Source organism: Camelus bactrianus, chromosome 12, assembly GCF_048773025.1.
Source record: "Camelus bactrianus isolate YW-2024 breed Bactrian camel chromosome 12, ASM4877302v1, whole genome shotgun sequence".
Classification (NCBI taxonomy): Eukaryota; Metazoa; Chordata; class Mammalia; order Artiodactyla; family Camelidae; genus Camelus; species Camelus bactrianus.
Genome location: NC_133550.1, coordinates 65,157,661 through 65,179,182, shown reverse-complemented (window position 1 = coordinate 65,179,182; position 21,522 = coordinate 65,157,661). Strand labels below are relative to the sequence as shown.

At 53.6% G+C, this 21,522-nt stretch overlaps 1 protein-coding gene across 1 annotated transcript; it reads right to left on the bottom strand.

Moving 5' to 3' along the window:
* Positions 1–1,573: 1,573 nt before the first annotated feature.
* Positions 1,574–17,372, bottom strand: BIK (BCL2 interacting killer). The gene is made up of 6 exons (XM_074375653.1): positions 17,277–17,372; positions 16,668–17,107; positions 4,836–4,997; positions 3,385–3,492; positions 2,661–2,778; positions 1,574–2,060 (listed from the first exon to the last, which is right to left on the bottom strand). The coding sequence occupies exons 2-6, from the start codon at positions 17,102–17,104 to the stop codon at positions 1,977–1,979; spliced, it is 909 nt and encodes a 302-aa protein (XP_074231754.1). The 5' UTR covers positions 17,105–17,107; positions 17,277–17,372; the 3' UTR covers positions 1,574–1,976.
* Between the last annotated feature and the right edge of the window lie 4,150 nt (positions 17,373–21,522).

Sequence of the window (21,522 nt, the reverse complement as noted above, 5' to 3'; positions counted from 1 at the left end):
AGGGCCTTTGTCCCGCAGTCTGGATGCCCCAGCCCCTCCTCAGAGAGGACTTGTCTCCCCGACAGAGGCCCCATCATACTCTGTCCTTTGGTGCCCTCAGAACACTGTTATTCCACAATACTCTTGGTTTATTTATGTGCATTTTTTTCCTTCCCTAAAAGGAAAGTGAGATCTGAGGCAGGGGCCCTTGCCCTCTTCACAACCCCAGAGCCTCCACCGGGGCTGAGGTAGTACAGTGGGGGGTCCTCTGATACCCCTGGCTGGAAAGGATGTTGCAAACCCAGGACAGGATGATCCTGGAGGGAAGTACCCCCAAATTAGTGCAGGGTGAGGCCACTTCCCAGCCAGCATCAGCTACACCTGGGGACCTGATAGTGTTTCCAGTCCCTTTCCTTGAAGCCCCAGGCACCCCTGGCCACATCCACGTGGGTACATAGTTGGGTGGGCAATTTATCTTGAGCGCTCAGGATGGAGCAAGCTGGGCGCTAGGTGGTCAGGGAGGACTTCCTGGAAGAGGTGCCTCTGGATTTGGCCTTGCCACACCCCTAGCCACTGATTCTATAGTGAGTGCCCTGGCTTTGGAATCAGTACACACAGGGTGACCCAGGGGTCACTTCCAGGTCTGTAAGCTTGGGGAGGGGTTGTCTGTCTGGGATGGAAAGTCTCTCCAGATGAAGCAGGCTGCTGTGGTGGAGCATCCCAGCAACCACATGGGAACGGGGAGATTCTGGGCTCACCCTGTCAGGTTCTGAGGGCCTGACACTGACAACTTACACAGGAAAGGGAGTGAAGTCAGGATTCAAAGCTGTGAAGAGCCAGACCTCGGGGAGCTGCGGCACAGAGCCTAGGGGCAGGTGCTCCCTACAGTCTTGAGGCAGCAGGGTCTGATCAGTCTGGCTGGAAGGTGTGGGGCGGCTGCACCTGCTGGATCAGGCCTAGGGCTAAGTTGGAGGCGGGAAGGCTCCCCAAACCTGGGCCCTGAAGGGGGCAGGAGGATGAGGCTGCAGAAGATCTGGGATTGGGGGGACAGAATGGGGATGGCGGAGAGCTGGAAGGAGGCGGCTCACCCCAGCCTGGGGTGTGCATGAGGTAGGGGACTGGGGATAGGGAGAGATGCAGCACCGGGGGGAGGGGGGCCTGGCAGGGTCTAGAAACCACTGGGTCCAGGTCTGGGGTGGGCTAAGCCCACAGCAAGGGTGACCTGGCCCTCCTGCCCCCGGCCCAGCCCCTTCTCCCCACCACACCTGTGTGAGTATCCACAGACTGCACCACTCCAGCAGGAGTGCTGGATGAGCCAACGTGGGGAAGGCGAGCAGCCTGATGATAGGAGGCACTGACAGCCCGAAGGACATAAACTCTAATGGTAGGCTTTAGGCACTAAGGCGTGACAAGGAGGAAGTAAACCAGCTTGTGTTGGACCAAACAGTATGACAGCATTTACAGGTGTGGGAAGGAGCCAGGAGGCGGTGTGATGCAAGCAGGCGCACAGGTGGCGAGGAGCACGCCCTGCCCTTCCCTCCCCTCCACAGGCAAACCCAGCCCACACCGCAAACCCCTAGAGAGGACCAGAGACTGGCTGGAAACCAACATTTTATTGAGCTCTCCTCACCCCACAGAAATCTATTCCAGTAGATTTTTTTTGTCACGGGCATCACAGACACAGGGGTGTGACCAGCACTCCCCCTGCCGCCTGCTCCTTGACCCACCCACGAGAGGAAGGCTCCTTCTCAGGACAGGCAGACTGGGGCCAGGAGAGAGGGCGCGTTAACCAGTAACAGCCCCAGAGGTATAATGAATTCATCTCTCGTATACAAAAAGCTAGTATGATCCTCAGTCGTGTCCCAGCACTCAAGAGTTTAAATTAAAAAAAAAAGTCATCAGGAAATGTTAAAAAGACAACAAAACCAACAAGGCCACCTCCAGGGTGGTAGTCGAGGGGGAGGGGCCAGCCCTGCCCCCACACCAACGGGCAGCTGTCAGTGGGCGAGGCGGCACCCACAGCTGAGCAGCACCCCCAGCAGCAGGGACAGCACCATCTCGCGCCACGGGCCGGGGAATACCTGTGGGATGAAGGTCGTGACCAGTGAGGACCTCCAGTCTGCAGGAGGCCCACTCACTGCAACTCGCCTCCTGCACCTGCTCCATGGACACAAGGACCAGCCAGGCGCGGGTGAGAGCAGGTGGTGATGGGGAAGGCTGGGGGTACAGGGGCACCTCTCAGAACTGGAGGGGTCGAGGATGAGCTGGCCAGAAAGATGAGGAGCACAGGAAGGGCAGGTGAGGAAAGTGGCCCTGAGGACACCCCACAAGGGGCTGCTGGTCTGCCAGGAACTGGTGTGATAGAATGAACTGGTGTGAGGGGCTGGTGATGGGCTGGGCGGGAGGGGAGGGGAGTGGTCAGGAAACCGCCTGGGATAAGAAGCAATTCCTGGGAGAGGGGAAAGCACAGCACAGGTGCTCAAGGATTCAGGCATATGGTCTATAAGCCAGGAGTCTCACACCCAGAGGCCAGAGGTAGAAATGGGGGAAGCACGCAGGCAAGACAATAGGGAGTGGTGGGGCCTGTGGATCCGGAGAGGGTAGGCCCTATGGAGCAGCTGGTCCACAGCTGTCACAGCTTGTAGGAGTGGAAGTCAAGGCCATGAAATCTCAAGGCTTACCCTGCCCCTGCCGGCCAGAAAGTTCCGGAACCTTCTGTTCTCCCTAAGGTTAGTGAGAGCATACATAAAACTTCTATAAACATCTCTCAGGCCTGTCTGGTTGTAGGTGAAAAACAAGCTGGAAGACAAATGGGAGGGAAGCAGGGCCATTACTGCAGGAATAGGGGCCGAGAGCCTTTACTTTAGGTGACAACTGCAGGGAGAAGAGGGCCTGTCCCCTCCCACCCACTGCCACCCTGTCCCTTCCCTGGGTGCCTCCACCAATGGCGGCCTCTCTCCATTGACTGTTTCTGGTCCTAAGCTCATTTGAGTTCCCACCTACCCCACCCCCACCCCACAAGCTGGCAGACGGGTTTGGACTTGCGTCCCAGAGCTCGCCACAGGGCAGTGCTCGCTGCCCGCAGGCCCACAGAGGCAGGTCCAGGGGAGGAGGAGGAGCCTTGCTCTGAGAGGCCCAGGCTCCTCAAAAGGATGGGTTTCTCCTGGAGACAAAGAGACCAACATCCACCGTGGTCCCGGAGTGTGCGGTCTCTGTCCCCACCTGGGCAGTTCTGTGAGGTCCTGAGAACCTGCAGGGAAGCTGGCAGGTCAGGGCCGCTGCACCCAGCGCAGAAGGCTCCGCCTGCACAGCTGGGCCCGCAGCTCTACCTGGGCTCACTCAGTGCTTCCCGTCATTTTAAGTCAAGAGCCTTGTAGGGGCCCTGAGCTAGCAGGGGTTTGTCACCTGTATATGACCATCCAAGGCAGCTCAGCAAACTGGCATAGCACGAACCTCAGCTCCATGTCATCGGCAGTGGAGGCTAGCTGCGCGGCCAACTCGTGGAGGCTGTCACTGTGGGGAGACCACAGGGGAACTAGGGGAGTGGTGTGCTGGTGACCTACAGGCTCAAGTCGGGGAAGGGGTGGTGGGACGAGGTGGGGGCAGGGAACCCTCAAACTCCCCTCCTCTGGCTCCCATTTTGCTTCAGAAGAAGCCAATGAGGGCCCATCCACCGGTGGACTCCCTGGAGTACGGGTCCTGGACCGTGGGGACGGGGCTGCCAGGCAGGAGCCTGTCCCAGCCTCTCTTGTGGGAGAGCAGGGAGACATTCAGTGCATGTAACAGCAGTCAGCCTCCTGGATGCAGCCCTCCTTCCCCTCCCAGGACAATGAGCGCCCTGGAGAATCCCGGGAGAAGCCACCCACCTGGTGGGCTTGGTGGGAAAGGTGAGCAGTGAGGCGGGGGCCTCACACTACCCTCCTCGTGCGGAGGGACGCTGGGACCTATTCCTTGGTCTTCAATTCTGAAACCTCCGATGTCACCACCCCTTTTCAGAAAGGAGGGGCTACCTGGCCCCCCACTCACTGAATGAATCCTTGATGGAAATGGAGAGGTATGCACTCCCACCCAATCAAAAAGTCCAGCAGGCCCCTCCACACCCCAGGCCAGCTTCAGCCCTGCTCTCGGTGGGGCTGCCCACATTCCATCCCAGTGACCTGGCCGGGAATCCCCAGGCAGATAGGCCTCCCAGCGGCTAAGACTCTGAGCCCCTCCCAGCCTAGCACCGGCCACCTGCCCAGTCTAGGGGGCGGCGCACTAGAGGGCTGGCTGGCATTCAGGTGGGAGTTTGCGGTCAGGAAACACGCCCCGAGCTGAACGTCCCCTGCTGTCATCTACAAATGGAGCATGGAGGGGAAGGAGGCAGATTTTCAGGTCCCTCCAGCCCCCAAATCCTGATCAGCCCAAACCTTGAGTCCAGGACCTAATGGCTAAGAGATTCCTGAGGCCTAAAGCAGAAGGGAACCCTGGCGCTGGGAGAACCCCCTCTTCTCGGCCTGCACAGCCGGGGCCAGGAACTGCATCTCAAGTGGCCTCCTAGTTTTCTAACACTGAATCCATCTCTGCAGAGGCCTTGAGGTGATCGTGGTCATGAGGGCCGGGAGGCACCCAGTCTTAAGGCCATTTTGATGGCCAGTGCCCAGGGACTGGGAACATGCTGGGTGCTCTGGGGGTCCCTCTGTGAGCTGGTATCAGGGCACAGATCTCCCGCGCAGGGCACCTGCCTCCCTGACCACACCTGGGGAATTTCCACTCTGGAGCCCGGCCTGGAGAACCCAGAGATTCTTCCACCCAGCCCACAGCAGTCACTGGCCAGGAATGGGGGTGGGCAGGGCCCAGGGGCCACTGGAACCTACCGGTCAGGGGAGATCTCAGGATCGAACTCCAAGACATCAGTCACCGTCACGCCGGGAACCCCCACAACTTGCTCGTGCAGGGAGCCAGGGCCATGATTTTGCAGGAAGGTGTACAAAAAAAAGAGGTTCCTAGAGACAGGTCTTGCTTGAGACATTTCTTCTCTGGAGGAAAAAAGACACAGACTGGATGCCCAGAAGTATGTAATCTGGGGTCTCACTCACTAGTCACCTGTCCTCATCTCCCACCTTACCCTACCTCACCTCCACCCCAGGTCCCCCTGGCGTGCGTCCTGCTCTGTGCTGGCTGTGTGCCTTTGGCCAAGTCACCGTGCCTCTCTTTTCTCTGCCATACATCCCCAAAGTCAGGGATTTGATGATTCATAGGGGTCCTTGCCTTCTCTCTTGGTGTACAGATCTACGGCTGTAATACAGGCTCTCTTGGGATTCACCAGCACAAGAAGCCAGCTTCTAAAAATAAACCTAAAGAGGAAGTCATCCACAATCCCAGTTCCCACAGGGATATTGACAGTTTCTAAACACACACACATCACACAAATATTTTCAAAAATTTCAAGAACCTTTTTTTTTTTTTTTTGGTCTTCTTAAGAGAATTTTATTTGTGTGGTTCTTACAAAGATTGTTGCAATATGATAACCTCCTTTCTGCAAGGCTCACCCCTCCACTCCCCTGGCTCCTTGCTGATAGAACTAGTTTTCTTTGGGGTGGCCCTAAATCGGTGTTCCTCTGAGCCCTGTTCCCACTTCCCCGGCATGCCTTGTAGCTAGTGGTGGGCATGTAACCCGGTTTTGGTCAATGAGGTCTCAAAGTCTGATGTGGGGGTTGAAAGGGAGCAGACAGACTTCTTCCTCCTTGCTGCCATCAACTTAGGAGTGAGGGTTGGAACTGCAGCAGCCATTTTATGCCACAGAAGTGTTGAGCACAAGGATATCAAATACAGAGCAGAGGTAGAGTTTGGCTTTTTGATGGCATTGTTGAACAGCCCAAAAAAATACTAAGTCACTGCCTGCCTAATTGCGTAAGGGAAAAAACCAATTTGTTCAAATCACCACTGAGTTTCTTGTTCCTCACAGCCAGTCTTCCTATTTACAACTATGAATTCTCACCTCAGTAAATGTTTACATCATGTGTGATAGCTGGGTAGGACTCCGACCTTGTTCACCATAATTTACCCCCACACTGTATCAAACAGCCTTAAGTCCAGAATATAACGAAGAACGTGGCATCTGTAAGGTATCGGTAGCCCCCTAGTAGGCTGTCTGAGGATTAAATGATTCTCCTTCAAGTACTCTGAGCAGAGCCTGGAACACGGAGGGAGCGGGCACTTAACTGTTCTGACCCCTGTACTTCAATCCATTATTCAATTAGTATTATTAACAATTGGCTTACACCCAAGCCTCCTGCTCCCACCTAGGCCAGGGTAGACCGACGTTCATCCCTGAAGAGGACTGCAGGCAGGATGCACACAGGCACCCTGTGGGGACATGGAGTAAATGAGCTTGCACTGGCCACGTGCTTCCAGCATTAAAAGGTGATGCCTGGAAATGCAGAGACAGGGCAGGGGCTCGTGGGCACACAAGTGAGTTTCCTGGATCCTCCAGGTGTCTCGGGGCGAGTCTAGACAGGTCACTCTCAACAATGCATCCACACTGCATGCGGAGATGGATGTGATGTCATCGAGGGCGCAGACAGGTATTTGGGGGTCTGGGGCACTCTGGCCTTTGAGAAAGGACACCACATAAGGACAACATTGTTCTAGAGAGAATAGGTGCCCAGAATTTATATCAAAGAGAGATGGCTGTCTCAGTCTCCTAGGAGGGCAACAGTTTTACATCTGTTCCAGATGAAAGCTCAACGTGAAAGGCAGTGCTCGCAGGAGCTGGGGCTGGAGAGATCAGACGTGTAAACACAGCCACAACGGCCACAAAAGAGCCCCGGCCTGACATATGCCACCCACACCTGTCAGGACAGCACCTTCCCCCGTGGGCTGAAGGGAGCTGTCAGGTCAGACCTGGTGGGTGGGGGGAGGGTGCCCCCCCCGCACCTGAGGCGGGGTGGGGGGAAGGGTGCTGCCACCTGCTGAGGGCACCTGCAGGCCCGACCCAGCGACACCCCCAAACCAGCAGGCCACATGCACATACAGGGGATTTTTCTAAGACCCCTAAAAGGCTGTTAACAACCTAAGACAGCCAGCACAGCTCTCACTCTGGGAGCACACATTTGTTCTAGGAAAGGCTGGGTATCAGTTAAAAGCTATGAGGTGACTCTAAATCCACCTGTGATGCAAAGCTGTTTGACAACACTTTAGAAAAAAAGTAGATGACAAAATCAGTGTGGTTTGAAACCATTTTTGTAGCCAGGGTTGACTCTCCTCCGTTCCGAGTTTAATCAGGGGTTGCTGAGCCAGGGTCACAAACCCTGCTCCCAGGTCCCCCGGGGTCACTGACAACACAGTGCGGGGGGGGGGGACCCCAACACAAAAGGTTAGACAACTTGAATTAACTTAAGTTAGATTTATATTGAGAAAATTGTCAACGTGTCTTAGGAAGTTAGACCAAGATACAAAAATCAATAGCTTTCTACAAGAAAACCAGAAAATACAGTAAACGATAAATACAATTGCAGACATATAAGGTTGGTCAGGAATGAATGTTAAGATGGCATGCTTAAAATCTTTCATGGAGAAAAATTTTAAACTCCATTAAAGGAATTAAAAGACCCAGATAAATGGAGACAGAGGTTGTAACATTGCATAGCTTGTAAGCCATGTGAACTTGAACTTGTGTTAGGCTGGCATTTAAGGAATTGTGACCAGGAGCTCAGGCTCCAGGCCCCAGGGTGTCTATGCAAATAGCCATTTCCCAGGGAAAGCTGCTCCAGCCCTCATTTACATCTGTCTCCCTGCTCCCTTACCCCTCCACAACCCTCCCACCCCACCCCCGTAAGGGGCTGTTCTCTTCCCAGAGATGGCTCCTGCTCCTGTTGAAACCCCTGCCTCCCCCACAGGCAAGAGGCCATAGGGGTACTTCTGGGCACATGGCTTGAGCCTCACCTTGACCTACTGTCCCAACATCCCTTGTTCCCCAGTAGTCATGCCTAGAATCCTTAGGTACCTTGGGTACCAAATGGGGTGAGGGGCCCCGAGTCCTACAGGGGCAGGTGCCTGAACAGGGACAGTGACTACTGGCAGCTTGGCCAAGCTGGGGTTGAGGCCCTCGCTGTGTCTGACCAGCTCCAGGGATGGGTGAGCAGTGGAGTGGTGCCCCTGCTACAGCCAGACTGAACTGTCTGGGGGCAGGATCTGTGTCTGCACCTTCATGTGGGTCCCCAGACCCCTCTGGACCTCCCTGAGCTGGCCTGGAATAGACACTAGACTCCCCTCTCCCTATGCTCATCTGAGCCCTGCACTGATGCTCCCAACAGGCAGGGGAAATCTTAGGTTAACGTCCTAACCCAACCACTCACTTGCAGTGAGATCTTGGGCAAGACCCTCAGTTTCCTTATCTGTTAAACAGGGATAATGGTCCCAAGCTAATAGGGTTCCTTTTCTAGGCAAGAACCCGCACTGCCTGTCTTACAATCCTGGCTGATGTTGGTATCTACTATTGTCAGGCACTGATTTCAGCCCTGCATGTGGATTAACTCTGAAGTGCTCACCACTTAACCCAGTGTCTAAGTCAGAGGAGTGAAGTAATCCAAGTCCTTAGCCCTCTTGCCCCTCCGCCAATGCAGAGATCCTGACTGGTATTAATGGAGAAGAATCAGCAGCCAGGCCTGGGCTGGCCTGAGATCTGAGTGAGTGAACAGTGTGGCCGGGCAGGCGGCAGGGCCCCTGCAGCAGCCTACCTGCTCTGGTCCCTCCCAGCTTCCCCTCCGCCCCAGTGCAGGGCCACCGCTGGTCCCTTCCTGTCTGGCCCCGCTCCTGCTGGGCTCTCCAATCTGATCTCCACACAACAGCCTCAGATCTGACCCTGCTACCACTCCACGTGCCCCAGTCCCCTCCGGGAGACATGCTGCACCACGATCAGGACCCTCTTCTACTCCTGGCCACCCCAGCCCTGCCACCCCGATCCTGGACCCTGTTCCCGCCACACTAACGAGCACACGTCCAGACACGCCAGGCCTCTGAGCCTTTGTCTGAGCAGTGCCGCTGGCCACCCTCAGTCTCCTTTGACATCCCTGTTGGTCCCTGCTGGGTGTCCTTGGGTGAGTCAACCTCTGCCTCACTCCTTGATGAGGACACTAGCAACAAGCCCTTTGGCAGGACTCCTGTGAGGGCAGGGTGATAGATGCCGTGTTAATGTGTCTGACACTGTAAGCAGGTGACAAAACAGGAGCTGCCATTACTACTAATCTCTGCACAGAGCACTGAGGAGATAAATGTTTGTTGAATGACTAAGCAAAGGCAAGGACTGAGGTCGCTGCAGCTGCAGATCCAGGAACCTGGACTGGTTTCAAGCATCTATTTTTTTCCAGCAGATTTGCAAACCCTTCTTTGTAGTAGTTTAAAGCCCTTCTTTGGTGAAAGGCAGGCATAGCTAGCCCTGTGTCCCCACCCAGGCTGCAGCCCACACACGCCCTCCTACACACTCAGTGGAAATATCATTTAGGAACCTATTCTCCCTCAGGAGATCGAGATGCAAATCTAACCTTAGTGCGAAGGACACGCCCCCGCAGCCATGAGGACGCCTGCAGGGCTTGGAAGGGAGGGCAGGCTCTGGACCAGCCAGCCTGCAGTTTCAGTGGCTGTGCCTCTTCCACAGACACACTGGGATGGGCACAGCTGCCCTCTCCTTGGAGGATGGACCCTCAGTCGCCCCAAGCCCAGCCTTCCCTATGTCCCTGAACGCCTGGCAGCAAAGCAGGAACAGGCGATGTCACCTTTGGGGCCGCACCAGTGCCACCTGGTAAATGGAGTCTTGAGTGCGAGGCCAGTGGCTGCCGGGTGGACCCAGCTGGAAAGCCCTGGTCCCCAGTCTTTTCCTTCAGGGTTTCCCATCCACACACCACCCCCGTCCCAACCCATGAGCAGGTGATGCCCTGGTTTACATAGCACCCAGTGCTCCAAGCATCAAGCAGAAAAGCCGTGACTTCATCAGGACAGACCCAGATTCCAGTCCCAACTCTGCCACTGCTGTGTGACCAGGGCCAGTCGCCTAGCTCTGAGCCCAGCTCAGAGAGGGCTTCTCCTGCGCAGAAAGAACACAACCTCCAGGGCTGCTAGGAGAAGTCAAAGATACAACTGTCGCCCATTTTCTGCCACCAAGCACGGCTCCAAAGCTGGTTAAGAAATCAACAGACCCACAAGAGCGTGGGAAACAGCTAGTCCCTGATTCTCTGGGGGTCAATGTGACGACAGCTACCAACATCACAAATGTACACACACCCTTTGATCTCTCCAAGTGTGTCATACGTGTACGCCTGCGTGTACCTGGCAGGCGCCACTGTGCCAAGACCTTGAAGGGAGCTTGTTAACTGTGCTGCCACAGGTACGGACAGAAAAGACAAACTCCTCTATCTGCGCAGATCATCTCCTGGAAGAGAAAGGTGATCGGCAAAGAGGGGCAGGGGCGTCTCTGGGACAAAGGTGGAAGAGACATTTTACTGTGTATGCTTTTGTCTTCCTGAATTATCTGTTCATGCTGGTATCATCGATTCAAAAAATAAAGCCAAAGTAATTGTGTTTCAGGTTCATAGCTTGAATTTGTGGTCTGACATGGTGCTGTTTGTCTTAAAGGTCTATTTTAGGAACCAAGCACCCAACCTCTCCCAGCCTCACTCCCCGCCCCCGTGCCCACCCACTCCCTCCCCACCTGGCAGGGGAGGTACTACTTAGGAACCTGCAGGTGCCCAAAGCAGCTGGTTCGAGGTGGGCGGGGCTCACCTCCCTTAAGTGATGGAGAAATGACCTGGGGAAAAGGAGAGGAGAGAGGGAGAGGAAGGTATTTCAAGCAAAAAGAAAGTTGGAAATTCACCTGCAGGGGTGGAAGGGAGTTGCCCAGTAATTTGGAAAGTGGCAGCTTGGAATGGACACCCCCTCAGTCCCCACCGGCCCCACAGCCCTCTACCCAGCACAGGTGCTGGCCTGATCCACCTTGAACCAAGTGCTGGCATGGCCACCCACTGGGCTGAGTAAGAGATCCAACCTCGGCTTGGCTGGTGTGGCCTCAGGCAAAGGCTGCCCTCTCTGGGCCTGTTCTTTAACGCTTAGTAACCCCACATCCTTTTTATTTGCATCTTCTGAACTCAGCATCTCTCAGGAGGGGATTTTTGCCCACTTACAGGGGACCTAGGAGGGCTAAGAATGGCAATTCAGAGCCTCTTGGCCATACAATCATGTTGCCCACCTCCAGGCTCCAAAAATACCCTGAGCCAGCAGTGTGGCTGATACACTCGGGAGAAAAGAAAACCAGGAAGGCAGCCTTGACAATGACAAAGAAGGTCTTGTTCTGAGGCCTGAATGGCCAGAGTTTTCACTGAATTCGACAGTGGATGGAACACATGGGGCCCTGCATGTAGGGCGGAGAAAGGGCCCAATAACTGGGCATCACCTCAGGCCCATGAGCACAGGACGTGCCTGTCCGGCACCAGGCACTCCACAGGTTTAATCCTATGGAGGGGCAACATTAGCCCCTTTTTACAGATGAGGAAACTGGGGGCTTCTCACACACACATTAAACCTGGCCTCAACTCTGGGATACACTCTTGGCCATAGTTAAGGGTCAAAGTTTGGTGAGAGTTGCTCAGGGCTGACTGGGCTCGGGTCCCCTGGGCCTCACGCAGGCCTGGCCCAATGAGCTCAGGAATGTCAGTGGAAAGAATGATGCAAAACCAGCACCTCCATCTCCTCCCCAAACCGACACCTGGGCAGGCTGGCCACCGCAAAAATGGAAGGAAGTGGGCCTCTGTGTAGCGACATGGAAAGAAGCCCTGGTTAGCTGTCCAGTGACAGAGCAAGATAAGGAACCTGCTGCGATGCTGTTTATGCAAACGTTTTCGTTTCACTGGTTACGCATTATTTATGAATGGAAACACTGTGCCAAGGGGCAATGGGCTGGGAGCACACCTGGGTTCTGATCCAGCTTGGCTGTGCCACTCTGGACAAATTCCTTAGCCCCTCTGGACCCCTAATTCTTCACTTGTAAAATAAACATGGTGGGGGAGGGTGTAGCTCAGTGGTAGAGTGCGTGCTTAGCATGCACGAGGTCCTGGGTTCAATTCCAGTACCTCCATTAAAAATAAGTAATAAATAAATAAATAAACCTAATTACACCCCCCAAAAGAACAAAACAAAAATAAACATTGGGGACAGATCCTTTTATGACTCTCTTGCTCGAATATCCATAAAAATACTCCGAACTATGGAGAAAGTTGTTACAGATTAATAGTCTACATTAATAATTACAGGTTAATAATAATTAATAATAATCTTATTAATAATGATAATTAAAAAATAAATTTGAAATTGGTTTTAAAAACAGTTTGCTGAGGTCTGAAAGTTTGTGTCCCGCCCCAAATTCCTCTGTTGAAAACGTAATGCCCCACGATGGGAAAAGGTGGGGCCTCTGGGAGGCAATTATATCATGAGGGTTCTGCTAGTGGGGTAAGTGCTCTTGTAAATCAGGCCCAGGAAAGTCACTCCCCCATCCTCTACCGAGGATAGAGGAAGTCTGAGGTGCTCTGACCTTAGACTTCGAGTATCCAGAACTGTCTGTGGCTTATGAGCCACCCAGTCTGTGGTATTTTGTTAGAATACACAGTTCAATGAAGTGAAAAGAAAACAGGTGGGGGAAACAAGGTGAGGAAAACCTGGAAGGCTAGGTCGGAGGGGGGTTCCCAGACAACCAAGCCATTGTTGACACCCAGAAGGGAACCCCTGTGCTTCTCCATCACCATTAGAAAGAAGGGTGCCAAGATACGCCTGAATCTGCAGTTTGAAAGCATGAATTTCAAATAAATGCTGAAGAGGGTGTGGAGAAAAGGGAACCCTCCTACCCTGTTGCTGGGAATGTAAATTGGTGCAGCCATGATGGAAAACAGTACGGAGTTTCCTTAAAAAACTAATGGAGCTACCATATGATCCAGCAATCCCACTCCTGGGCACGTATCTGGAAAAAATGGAAACTCTAATTCAAAAAGATACATGGTGATGGTACTTCAATTAAAAAAAAATTTTTAAAAAGAAGGGAAAAAAAAGATACATGCACCCCAATGTTCCCAGCAGCACTACTTACAATAGCCAAGCATGGAAACAGCCCCAGTGCCCATGAACAGACGACTGGTTTAAGAAGACGTGATACATAAATGCGATGGAATATTACTCAGCCATAAAAAAGAATGAAATACTGCCACCTGCAGCAACATGGACAGGCCTAGTGACTGTATCATACTAAGTGAAGTAAGTCAGACCGGAAGACAAATATTACATGATATCACTTATGTATGGAATCTAAAAATAGTACAAATGAACTTATTTACAAAACAGAAACAGACTCACAGACATAGAAAACAAATTTATGATTACCAAAGGGGGAGGAATAAATTAGGAGTGTTGGATTAACAGATACAAACTATCTACTAAAATAAACAGGGACTTACTATATAGCACAGGAAACTACATTCAGTATCTTATAATAACCTATAGTGATAATGAATCAAAGAACATATATATATATTCTCATATATATATACACACATACCTGAATCACTTTGCTATACACCTGAAACTAACACAATATTATAAATCAACTGTACTTCAATTTAAAAAAAAACATGTATTTAAGTCCCTAAGAATTTAAGTAAAGGACTACACCCTGCTGGGCCCAGACACCGGGGCCTCAGAGAGACGTGGCCTTCGCGGTCCTTTCTTTCAGTTTTGGGTCTCCCTGCAGCGCTCTGAGAGGTCTCAACCACTCACCAGATCCTGACATGGACCCCTCCAGTTGGCAGCCTTGGGGGCTCTGATTTCCTCCCTGGGATAACCCTCAGCTCCCCAGTGGACTGACTCACCCAGGCCCTTTCACATCCTCAACCTCAACTTTACACCCTTCTTCTGTCCTCCCAAGGTTGGCGTGGGGGACCTGCTTCCTCGTCCAGGCCCAGCCCAGAATCCACCTCCTCGCCACCCTTCCCAGGACAGAATTAATTGCTCCTCATTTGCACTGTCGGAGCACCTTGGGTAAACAGACCTGGATGAGGCACTTAGCCCATTATGGTCTCATTAAATGTTTACCTGTCTGTCTGCCCCAGCTCAGAGCAGGACCCAGTGAACAGGGACAGCCTAGTGGGAAGCAGGCAGTACACTGCAAAACAGAACGAGGCAACTGGACTCACAGAACAAGCAACTTCTGGCTGGGGGGATCCTGGACTGGACAACCTCACTTTTAGAGAGGAGGCAGATGCTATGTGCATGGCATACAATCAGCACTCACTAACGGGAAGCTCTCGTTAGTTGGCACTGGCCTGCCGACCTTGTCAGAGCCGGGATTTCCGGATGCGTCATGGTCTGCACGTGGGAAATCCGGTGCATCTCTGCCCCGCCTCGACAAAGCCTCTTCTGGCTTCTGAGCCACAGACACAGTGACCCTTCCCAGACTGCCAGGTGGGTTGCCCTCTCAGACTCGGTGACCCGGTGTCTTCTCCCACCTCCAGAAAAACAGGTTTACCATGCAGCGCCTGGCAAGCCCAGAGGGTGTTTTGTGTTGTCACATCCTAATATTGACACTAGGAAAATCAGCTGCCCTTTCCAAGCCCGCCCCAGCGCCCTGACCACCAGGCTGGCCTCTCCTGCCTGCCTCAGGGCCAGCGAGGGACTCAGGCCGGGGACTTATTTGCTTACATTCTGTGTTTCTCCCAGGGCCTGGCCCCAACCAACCTGTGGCAGGACAAAGAGACCAGGGAATGGCGGCACATGTCCACTCCAGACCCACTGCAGGCTTCCTGGTGGCCGCCAACAACAAAACCCAAGCGTGCCGGGAACTTCCTTGAAACCCCTTGGAATTGTTCTGAGCCAAGAGAAAAACAGTCAGACTCTCGTGGGATCCACTATGTCCGCGGCAGGGGAAGCGAGAAGCCATTAATTGTCTACAAACTTAATGGGTTCACTAAAAACAGGATGCTTTCCAGGGAGAGGGGAAAATACCTCCGAGGTCAGGGTCAAGACCCACCGGTGGATGGAGCCCTTCACCGAGTACCCCCTTCCATTTACTAGAAGATTGGACGTGAGAAAATGGACTAACATTGCTTTCTGGATTCTTGGCAGCTCAGCTTTTACGCCTAATAAAACTTACAGTTAACATACATGCAACCCTCTCTCCAGCTTCCTCCCAGAGTGCCCACTAGGGATGCTCCGGTGAGTGTTTCTGCTCTCGTGGAGCTGCAGACTAGTATGAAGCACACTAAATGAGAACCAGTAATTTCTAGTCTTTAGTGTCCTAAAGACAAAATAAGGTCCTAAGCCAGAGGAACTGGTGGGAAGAGTGGGAGGGATGCGGCTTTCGATGAGGTAGTCAGGGAAGACTTCTCAGAGGAGGCAGCAACTGAGCTGAGATAGCAAAGGATGATGAGTGACATCCGCAAGGACTATGCTAAGTACATTACTCCATTTGTTTTAGGCCTCACACGCTCCCATGGAAGGTCTCACTGGATCCCTGGAGCTTGGAGAAATATTCCTGCTGAGATAGTTCCCACCAAAAAAAAAGACCACCTGGCAGCCATATTAGAAGGTGAATTAAGTATGTTCCCCACCCTGGAGGACATTCTGAAGCACTGCCTCAAAGCCCACACTCTGGAAGCCAGCTTTCCCAGACTCAGACATTTTAAACCAAAACCAAGCAAACACGTATAACCTGATGTTGGTAAGGCTGGAGAAGCACCAGCCAAATCAGTCAGTGCTGCCCTGTGACCTGGAGGTTAAGATGGTGGCAAGTCCCCAAATCCTGGAGTGAGAAGGGGAAACAAGACGGTGGGGAAGGGGCGAACACTGGAATCCAGGCCACTGAGGGAACAGGTGAAAAACAGTACCAGTGAACAGCCAGAATGTCCCCTCGTAAGGACTCATTCCAAGGGCAGGCCCAAAACAAGTAGAAACAAGGTTAAAGTGTTAACTCCAGGGAAGTCACTAACGGCCACCAGCACTCGGGGAGGCGGTGTGCTCCCCCACACCTGGTCAGAAATCTCTTGGACCCAAACAGAGGCTGAGAGATGGAGAAGCCCATCTAAGACATCGCAGCTGGAAAGCGGCTGAGTGGAGAGGTTTGGCTTGGTTTCCAGAAAATGGCTCTGGGTTTTTAGTTAGACAGCCTGTATAATGTCTCCTGAATTAAGTCTCAGTTTCTCCGTCTGTAAAATGAGGCCTCGGATCCTTGGAGGGCGACCAGCAGATATCAGTCGTCTGTGCCCTCCCTCACATGGGAAAGATAAGGTGATGACAACGCCCCCTTCCTGGGGAGCTGGAGCGAAGCTTACGCAGAAAACCCCACCAAGGGCCCAGCCACGTAGGTGCTTGAAAAATGTTACAACAGCAGCAGCAAGAACAACAACATCATCCCCCCCGCCAGGGTGGCTCCTTCTAGTGAAAATTACAGTAACAATTAACGGTTTACTAAACGATTCGCACCCAAGAGACCCGAGCTCCTGGAAAAAGTGTGAGGAGCCCTCAGGCCCGCAGGGTGAGTCTTGGCCGCCCGGGGCTGGCGGCGGGACCCCTCGCGGTCACCGGATGGAACGCGCCCGGCGGCCACTCCAGCGCTGCGGCGGCCGGCGGTCCCCCCAGGTTTACAAAACCAAGCCCGACGCCTTCCCCGCGGGGCGCACCTGCTCGGGGCGCGGGCAGACGGAGCGCGGCCGCGCCCGCCGCGCGCGCAGTTCCTGTTCCGGACTTCCCCGCGTCCCGCAGCCAGGCCGTCTCCCGCCCTTCGCAGGTGCGCGGCGCCGGGGCGCCCCGGGGCCGGCGGGGACCCGTGCCGACGCCATCTTCCTTTTTTGGTGCCCGCGCGGCTGTGCCGTCGCGGCCCTGGGCTGGCGGGGTCCGCACGGCCGGGGAGGACGTGGGACCGCCGCCCCGGAGGCTGCGCAGGAGGGAGGAGGAGGGCGATGGGACGTCTGGTGCCCCGGGCGCGGCGAAAAGGGGCCGCCCCATTGCACAGATGCGGAGACTGAGGCCCGCAGGGGCCGCGGCTGGCACGGCTGCCAACGGGGAACTGGAGCTCCCGCCAGCGACGGGGTGTTTCGGAGCCGGGGTCCCGAGACATCGCCTGCAAATAACGTATCTGGGCGAGAAAAACCTGGGCACGGGACCCCACTTTCCCGCAGCTCGGCGCCCAGGGCAGCCCCCGGGCGCTTACCTGCCGGGTTCGGGCTGGGTGGAGGGGCGGGCCGCAGCCGAGTTAGGGTCACGGCAGGGGCGGCAGGGCTCGGACTCACCTCGCGTAGGTGGTGGCGGTGGCGGTAGCGGTGGTGGCGGTGGTGGCGACGCCCGGAGCGCTGGAACCGAGAGGCGTATTGTCTGCAGCCAGCGGCCCGCGCGCGCGACCATATAAACCGCCCCGCCCCGCCCTGGCCCGCCCCCAGGGGCCGCCTCCCCACCCGATAGCACCGACTCCGGCGGGTCCGAATGGCAACAGAACTGCTACAAGTGTGATCTGTTTTCTTGTTTACTGTCTCTCTGCCTTCTGGGGTCTGCAAGTTTGTTTTGTCGCGTGCGCTGTTTTCCCAGCACAGGCGTGCACACAGTAGGCTCTGGGGAATACTTGTGGATGAATCCACTGGCTGCATTTGGATGTATAATCCCGGATCTTTACATGGATTGCCTCACTCTGTCCTCAAAGAAGTCCTAAGGGCTTGGTGTTTTTTTCATGCCCATTTTACCCATGAGGAAACTGAGGCTTGGAGAGGACGGAATGACATGCTAAATGACAGTATGAATTCAGTGCTCAAATATTCTCGCTCTTTGTGCTGGCAGCTTCAGGACTTAAGATTTTGTTTGGGGTTTTAAAATTCTTTTTCAATTTTTTAAATGGTGGTAAAATGCACTTAAAATTTACCATCTTAACTATTTGTAAGCATACTGTTCAGTGGTATTAAATACATTCCTAATGTTGTGTAACCATCACCACCATACCTCTCCATAACTCTCCATCTTTCAAAACAAACTGTATACCCACTAAACAATAAGTCCCCATTCCTACCTTGCCCACCCCTGGCAACCATCAGGAGATAAGTATGTTTAAGTCTTGTTTCAGAAATGTGAAAACTAAGACTCAAGCTTTGGCAGAAACAGCATCCACAGCATCCTACCCAAGCCTGGGGTCTTCCCTGCCCTACTCTTTCCCACCCCTCATCCTTCCAGGTGCATCATCCACATACCTCCCTTCCTGGCCCTCCCGTAGTGTTGGGGGGGGGGCAGCCCGCCCTGCCCTCGGGCTCCTGAGCCAAGAGGGAAATGGGTGGCAGAGAAGGGCCCCCAAAGCTCCGGAGAGGGAGGAGAAACCTGGAAGTTTCCAGGGCTGCAGTGGTACCCAACCCTGGGGTGGGTTAGGGACCGATAGGGTCTCAACTCTCCAAAATGTTATTGCTGGAGAGTGTTGGAGGTGGAGGAAGGCGGAGCAGAGCAATGGGATTACAAAGTAGCTGTTGTCCCAGGAGCACAACAACAGGGCTTGTTTACCTCAGTCCTGCTGCCTCGGAAGGAGGAACGGCAGCGTCGGGGAGCTCCCCTCTCCCTGGTTCTGCCATTTGCTAGCTGTTGGGGGTCCCTTTGCCCCTTCTTCCTACCTCTGGAGTGATGACACTGATATGTATTTTTCCTTCATTGTTCTCATCTGTGAAATGGGATGACAGCATGCCGCCCCCCCCCCCGCCCCCACCACACACCCTATAGGGTTGTAGGAAGGATCAGAGGAGATAATCCTCAAATGTTTAGTAAACTCCCAGCAGAGTTTAAGCTTCAAGGCCCCTCCCTCCCTCTCTCCTGGCCTCTTCTGATTTTGTAACCCTTTCTTTAAGGGCCTCCCAAATTCCATCAGCTCCAAGCCCCACACAGCCCGGCGTGCCCTAGTTCCCTGATAGGCATAGGGTGCTCCAAAATAGGGGCCTCTCTCCAAATGTGCTCTGCCATGGAAACTGAGACTCAGAGAGGGGAAGCCAGGGCCTGGTCTCACGGGCCAGAAGTGCTTCCAGAGGGGTCTCGAGGCTGAAGGCATGGTGCCAGGCATGTAGTAGGTATTCAGTAAATATTAGCAGAGCAGATAGAGGAGGGAGGACAGTTTGGAGATAGACATGCCCAAGGGAGAGGTGGGTGAAAATATTCACCTTGTAAGGTCCCAAGATAATACGCAGGTCAAATGGACAGGAGGAGGAAAAAAACTTTTGAATTAAGAATTGGGCCTGTAGAAGGCCTTGGCTTCCTATCAGTCCTGAAAAGGATTAGACAATAACAATAACAAACAATAACAGCAGGTGCCATCATCTCTTCAGATCCCTCAGTACCAGGGCTAAGCACTTTCTCTTGTCACCAATAGTCCTTACAGTTGTCCCATGTTACAGACACCAGCACACCCACAAAGGACCCATGTACAGGCAAGAGAGGACTTGTGGCCCCATTTTTACAGATCAGAAAACTGAGGTTCCAAATAAGGAAGCCACTTCCAGAGACCACCCAGCCCATGAGCAGCGGAGGCAGATTCAAGGCTGGATCTCCCTGTTCCTCCTGCAGTGTTCTTCCCACCCTCCCGCTGCTGGCCTCCAAACCTCCAGGGCCTCAGTTTCCCCCTCCCCATTGGGATGTGCTGGCCTGTCCCACTCTTTGTGAAGTTTCCCACCTCACAAGGGTTGCTGTGAGGATGAAAGCACAGGAAGCCCTCAGCTTGGTGCCTGGTGCACAGTAGGTGGTCCATAAACCCAGAGCCTGTTATTGGGGAGGAGGGTGGAGCTTAGTGGTAGAGTGTGAGCTTAGCATGTGTGAGGTCCTGGGTTCAATCCCCAGTACCTCCATTAAAATAAATAAATAAACAAACAAACCTAATTACCACCCCCCAAAAAAAACCCTAAAAATAAAATTAAAAAAAAAATAGAGCCTGTTACTGAAGAGGTGGTTTAGGAACTGGTAAAGATTTTGACATGTTCACAAAAGAAATTGTACCTCGGAGATGCGTCATCTATTATATGAAATAACACACTTTACAAATCAATGTGTCTAGTACAATCCCACATTGAAAAAAAAATCCATATGGAGAAGTCCGGGAGGAAACATGGCATGGCAAAATGGGAATGTGGTCACCTCCAGGCATAAGGAGGATTGGTGGTCCCATGTTCTGCCTCATGTTTCTCTGTATTTTACCGATGTGTATTAATTTCTGTTAATATCGGAAATACGTCACCTTTTTTAAAAAAAGAAAAGGAAGAAAAATATGTCTGGTCTTGTCTCAGGCCGGAGCTGAGTCAGAGAGAAAAGCAAATGCCTAGCTCCAGGTGAGACAAAACCAGGACAGAGTATGCGGTGGTTCTCAGACAGAAAGCTCTGGGCCCCAGGGGAGGGAAAATAAGAGCTGGGGACCTAGAGAGGATGCAGGCATGTAAGGCTGCCTGGAGGAGGAGGTATTTGGGGGCACCCTGGAGAAGGGGCTGGATTTCAACTGGGACAGAAAGGCGGGTTTGGCCCTATTGTCCTGTGAGTACCTGGGAGCCATGGAAGGCTTCTGAGCGGGAGAGGGACTAGATCTTTGGGAACTGGAATCTGGCAACCATGTGGAGAGGCACTGGAGGGGAAATGATGCCTGCAGTCTCTGGGAGTGCCTAAATGGGGCCATCCCAGCCTCCATCCAACTGGTGGAAGTGCCCAGGCTGCCCCTTCCCCTGCAGCTCCACCCCCTTCACTCTGTGTTCTGCACATCCAGCCTGTACTCACCGTACTCCCCGGTCAGTGAGGTCCTCTGTGGACAGAGCTGTGGTGAAGCCTCTGGGAACCGTCTTACGTCCCCATTTTACAGGCAAGGAGACTGAGGCTCAGGCCAGCTGAGCTGCGGGGTAGAGAGGCGTGGATGCTGAGGGAGGAGAGGTGGGGGCTTCCCTTCCCAGGCCTAAGGCATCGGAGCTTCGGTGTCCCTCACTTACTGGGAAGTGGGGGGGCAACCCCCAAGTCACGCGTCGTCACTGTCCGGTCACCCCGTGCTTGGTGGGGCTGCTGCTTCCCTTCTTCCCTCGCTTGCTTTATCTTCCTCCGCAGCACCTTCAGCTGTCTCATATTTATTAATCTGTTTACTTGTCTATTGTCTGACTGCCCGCCCTGCACTGGGACTAAGGTGGACTCGGCTTGTTCACAGCTCAGGTAGTCGGCACTCCGTACACACCTGCTGAGAGATGCTTGTAGGGGATCACGGTGTGGAGTTTCCTCTGGGCACTGGGTTCAGAGACCCGGGTCAGGCCAGCCCTGCTTAGACTTGCTGCCGGGCAGGCGTGGGCTGACTCTACACAGGACAAGGCAGGGCCACGTGACCACCTGTAGCCATGGGGGCTCCTAGCTACAGGGTCTGGATCCAGGCTGTGTGACAGCAGAGCCCCACCATGAGCTGGGACAAAGGGGTCTAAAAACAGATGGCTAAGGCCCCCAGGAAAGCAAATAAAGAACAGAAGTGGGCAACCAACAGACTTCAAGGAAGCGCCTCCGTCTCCG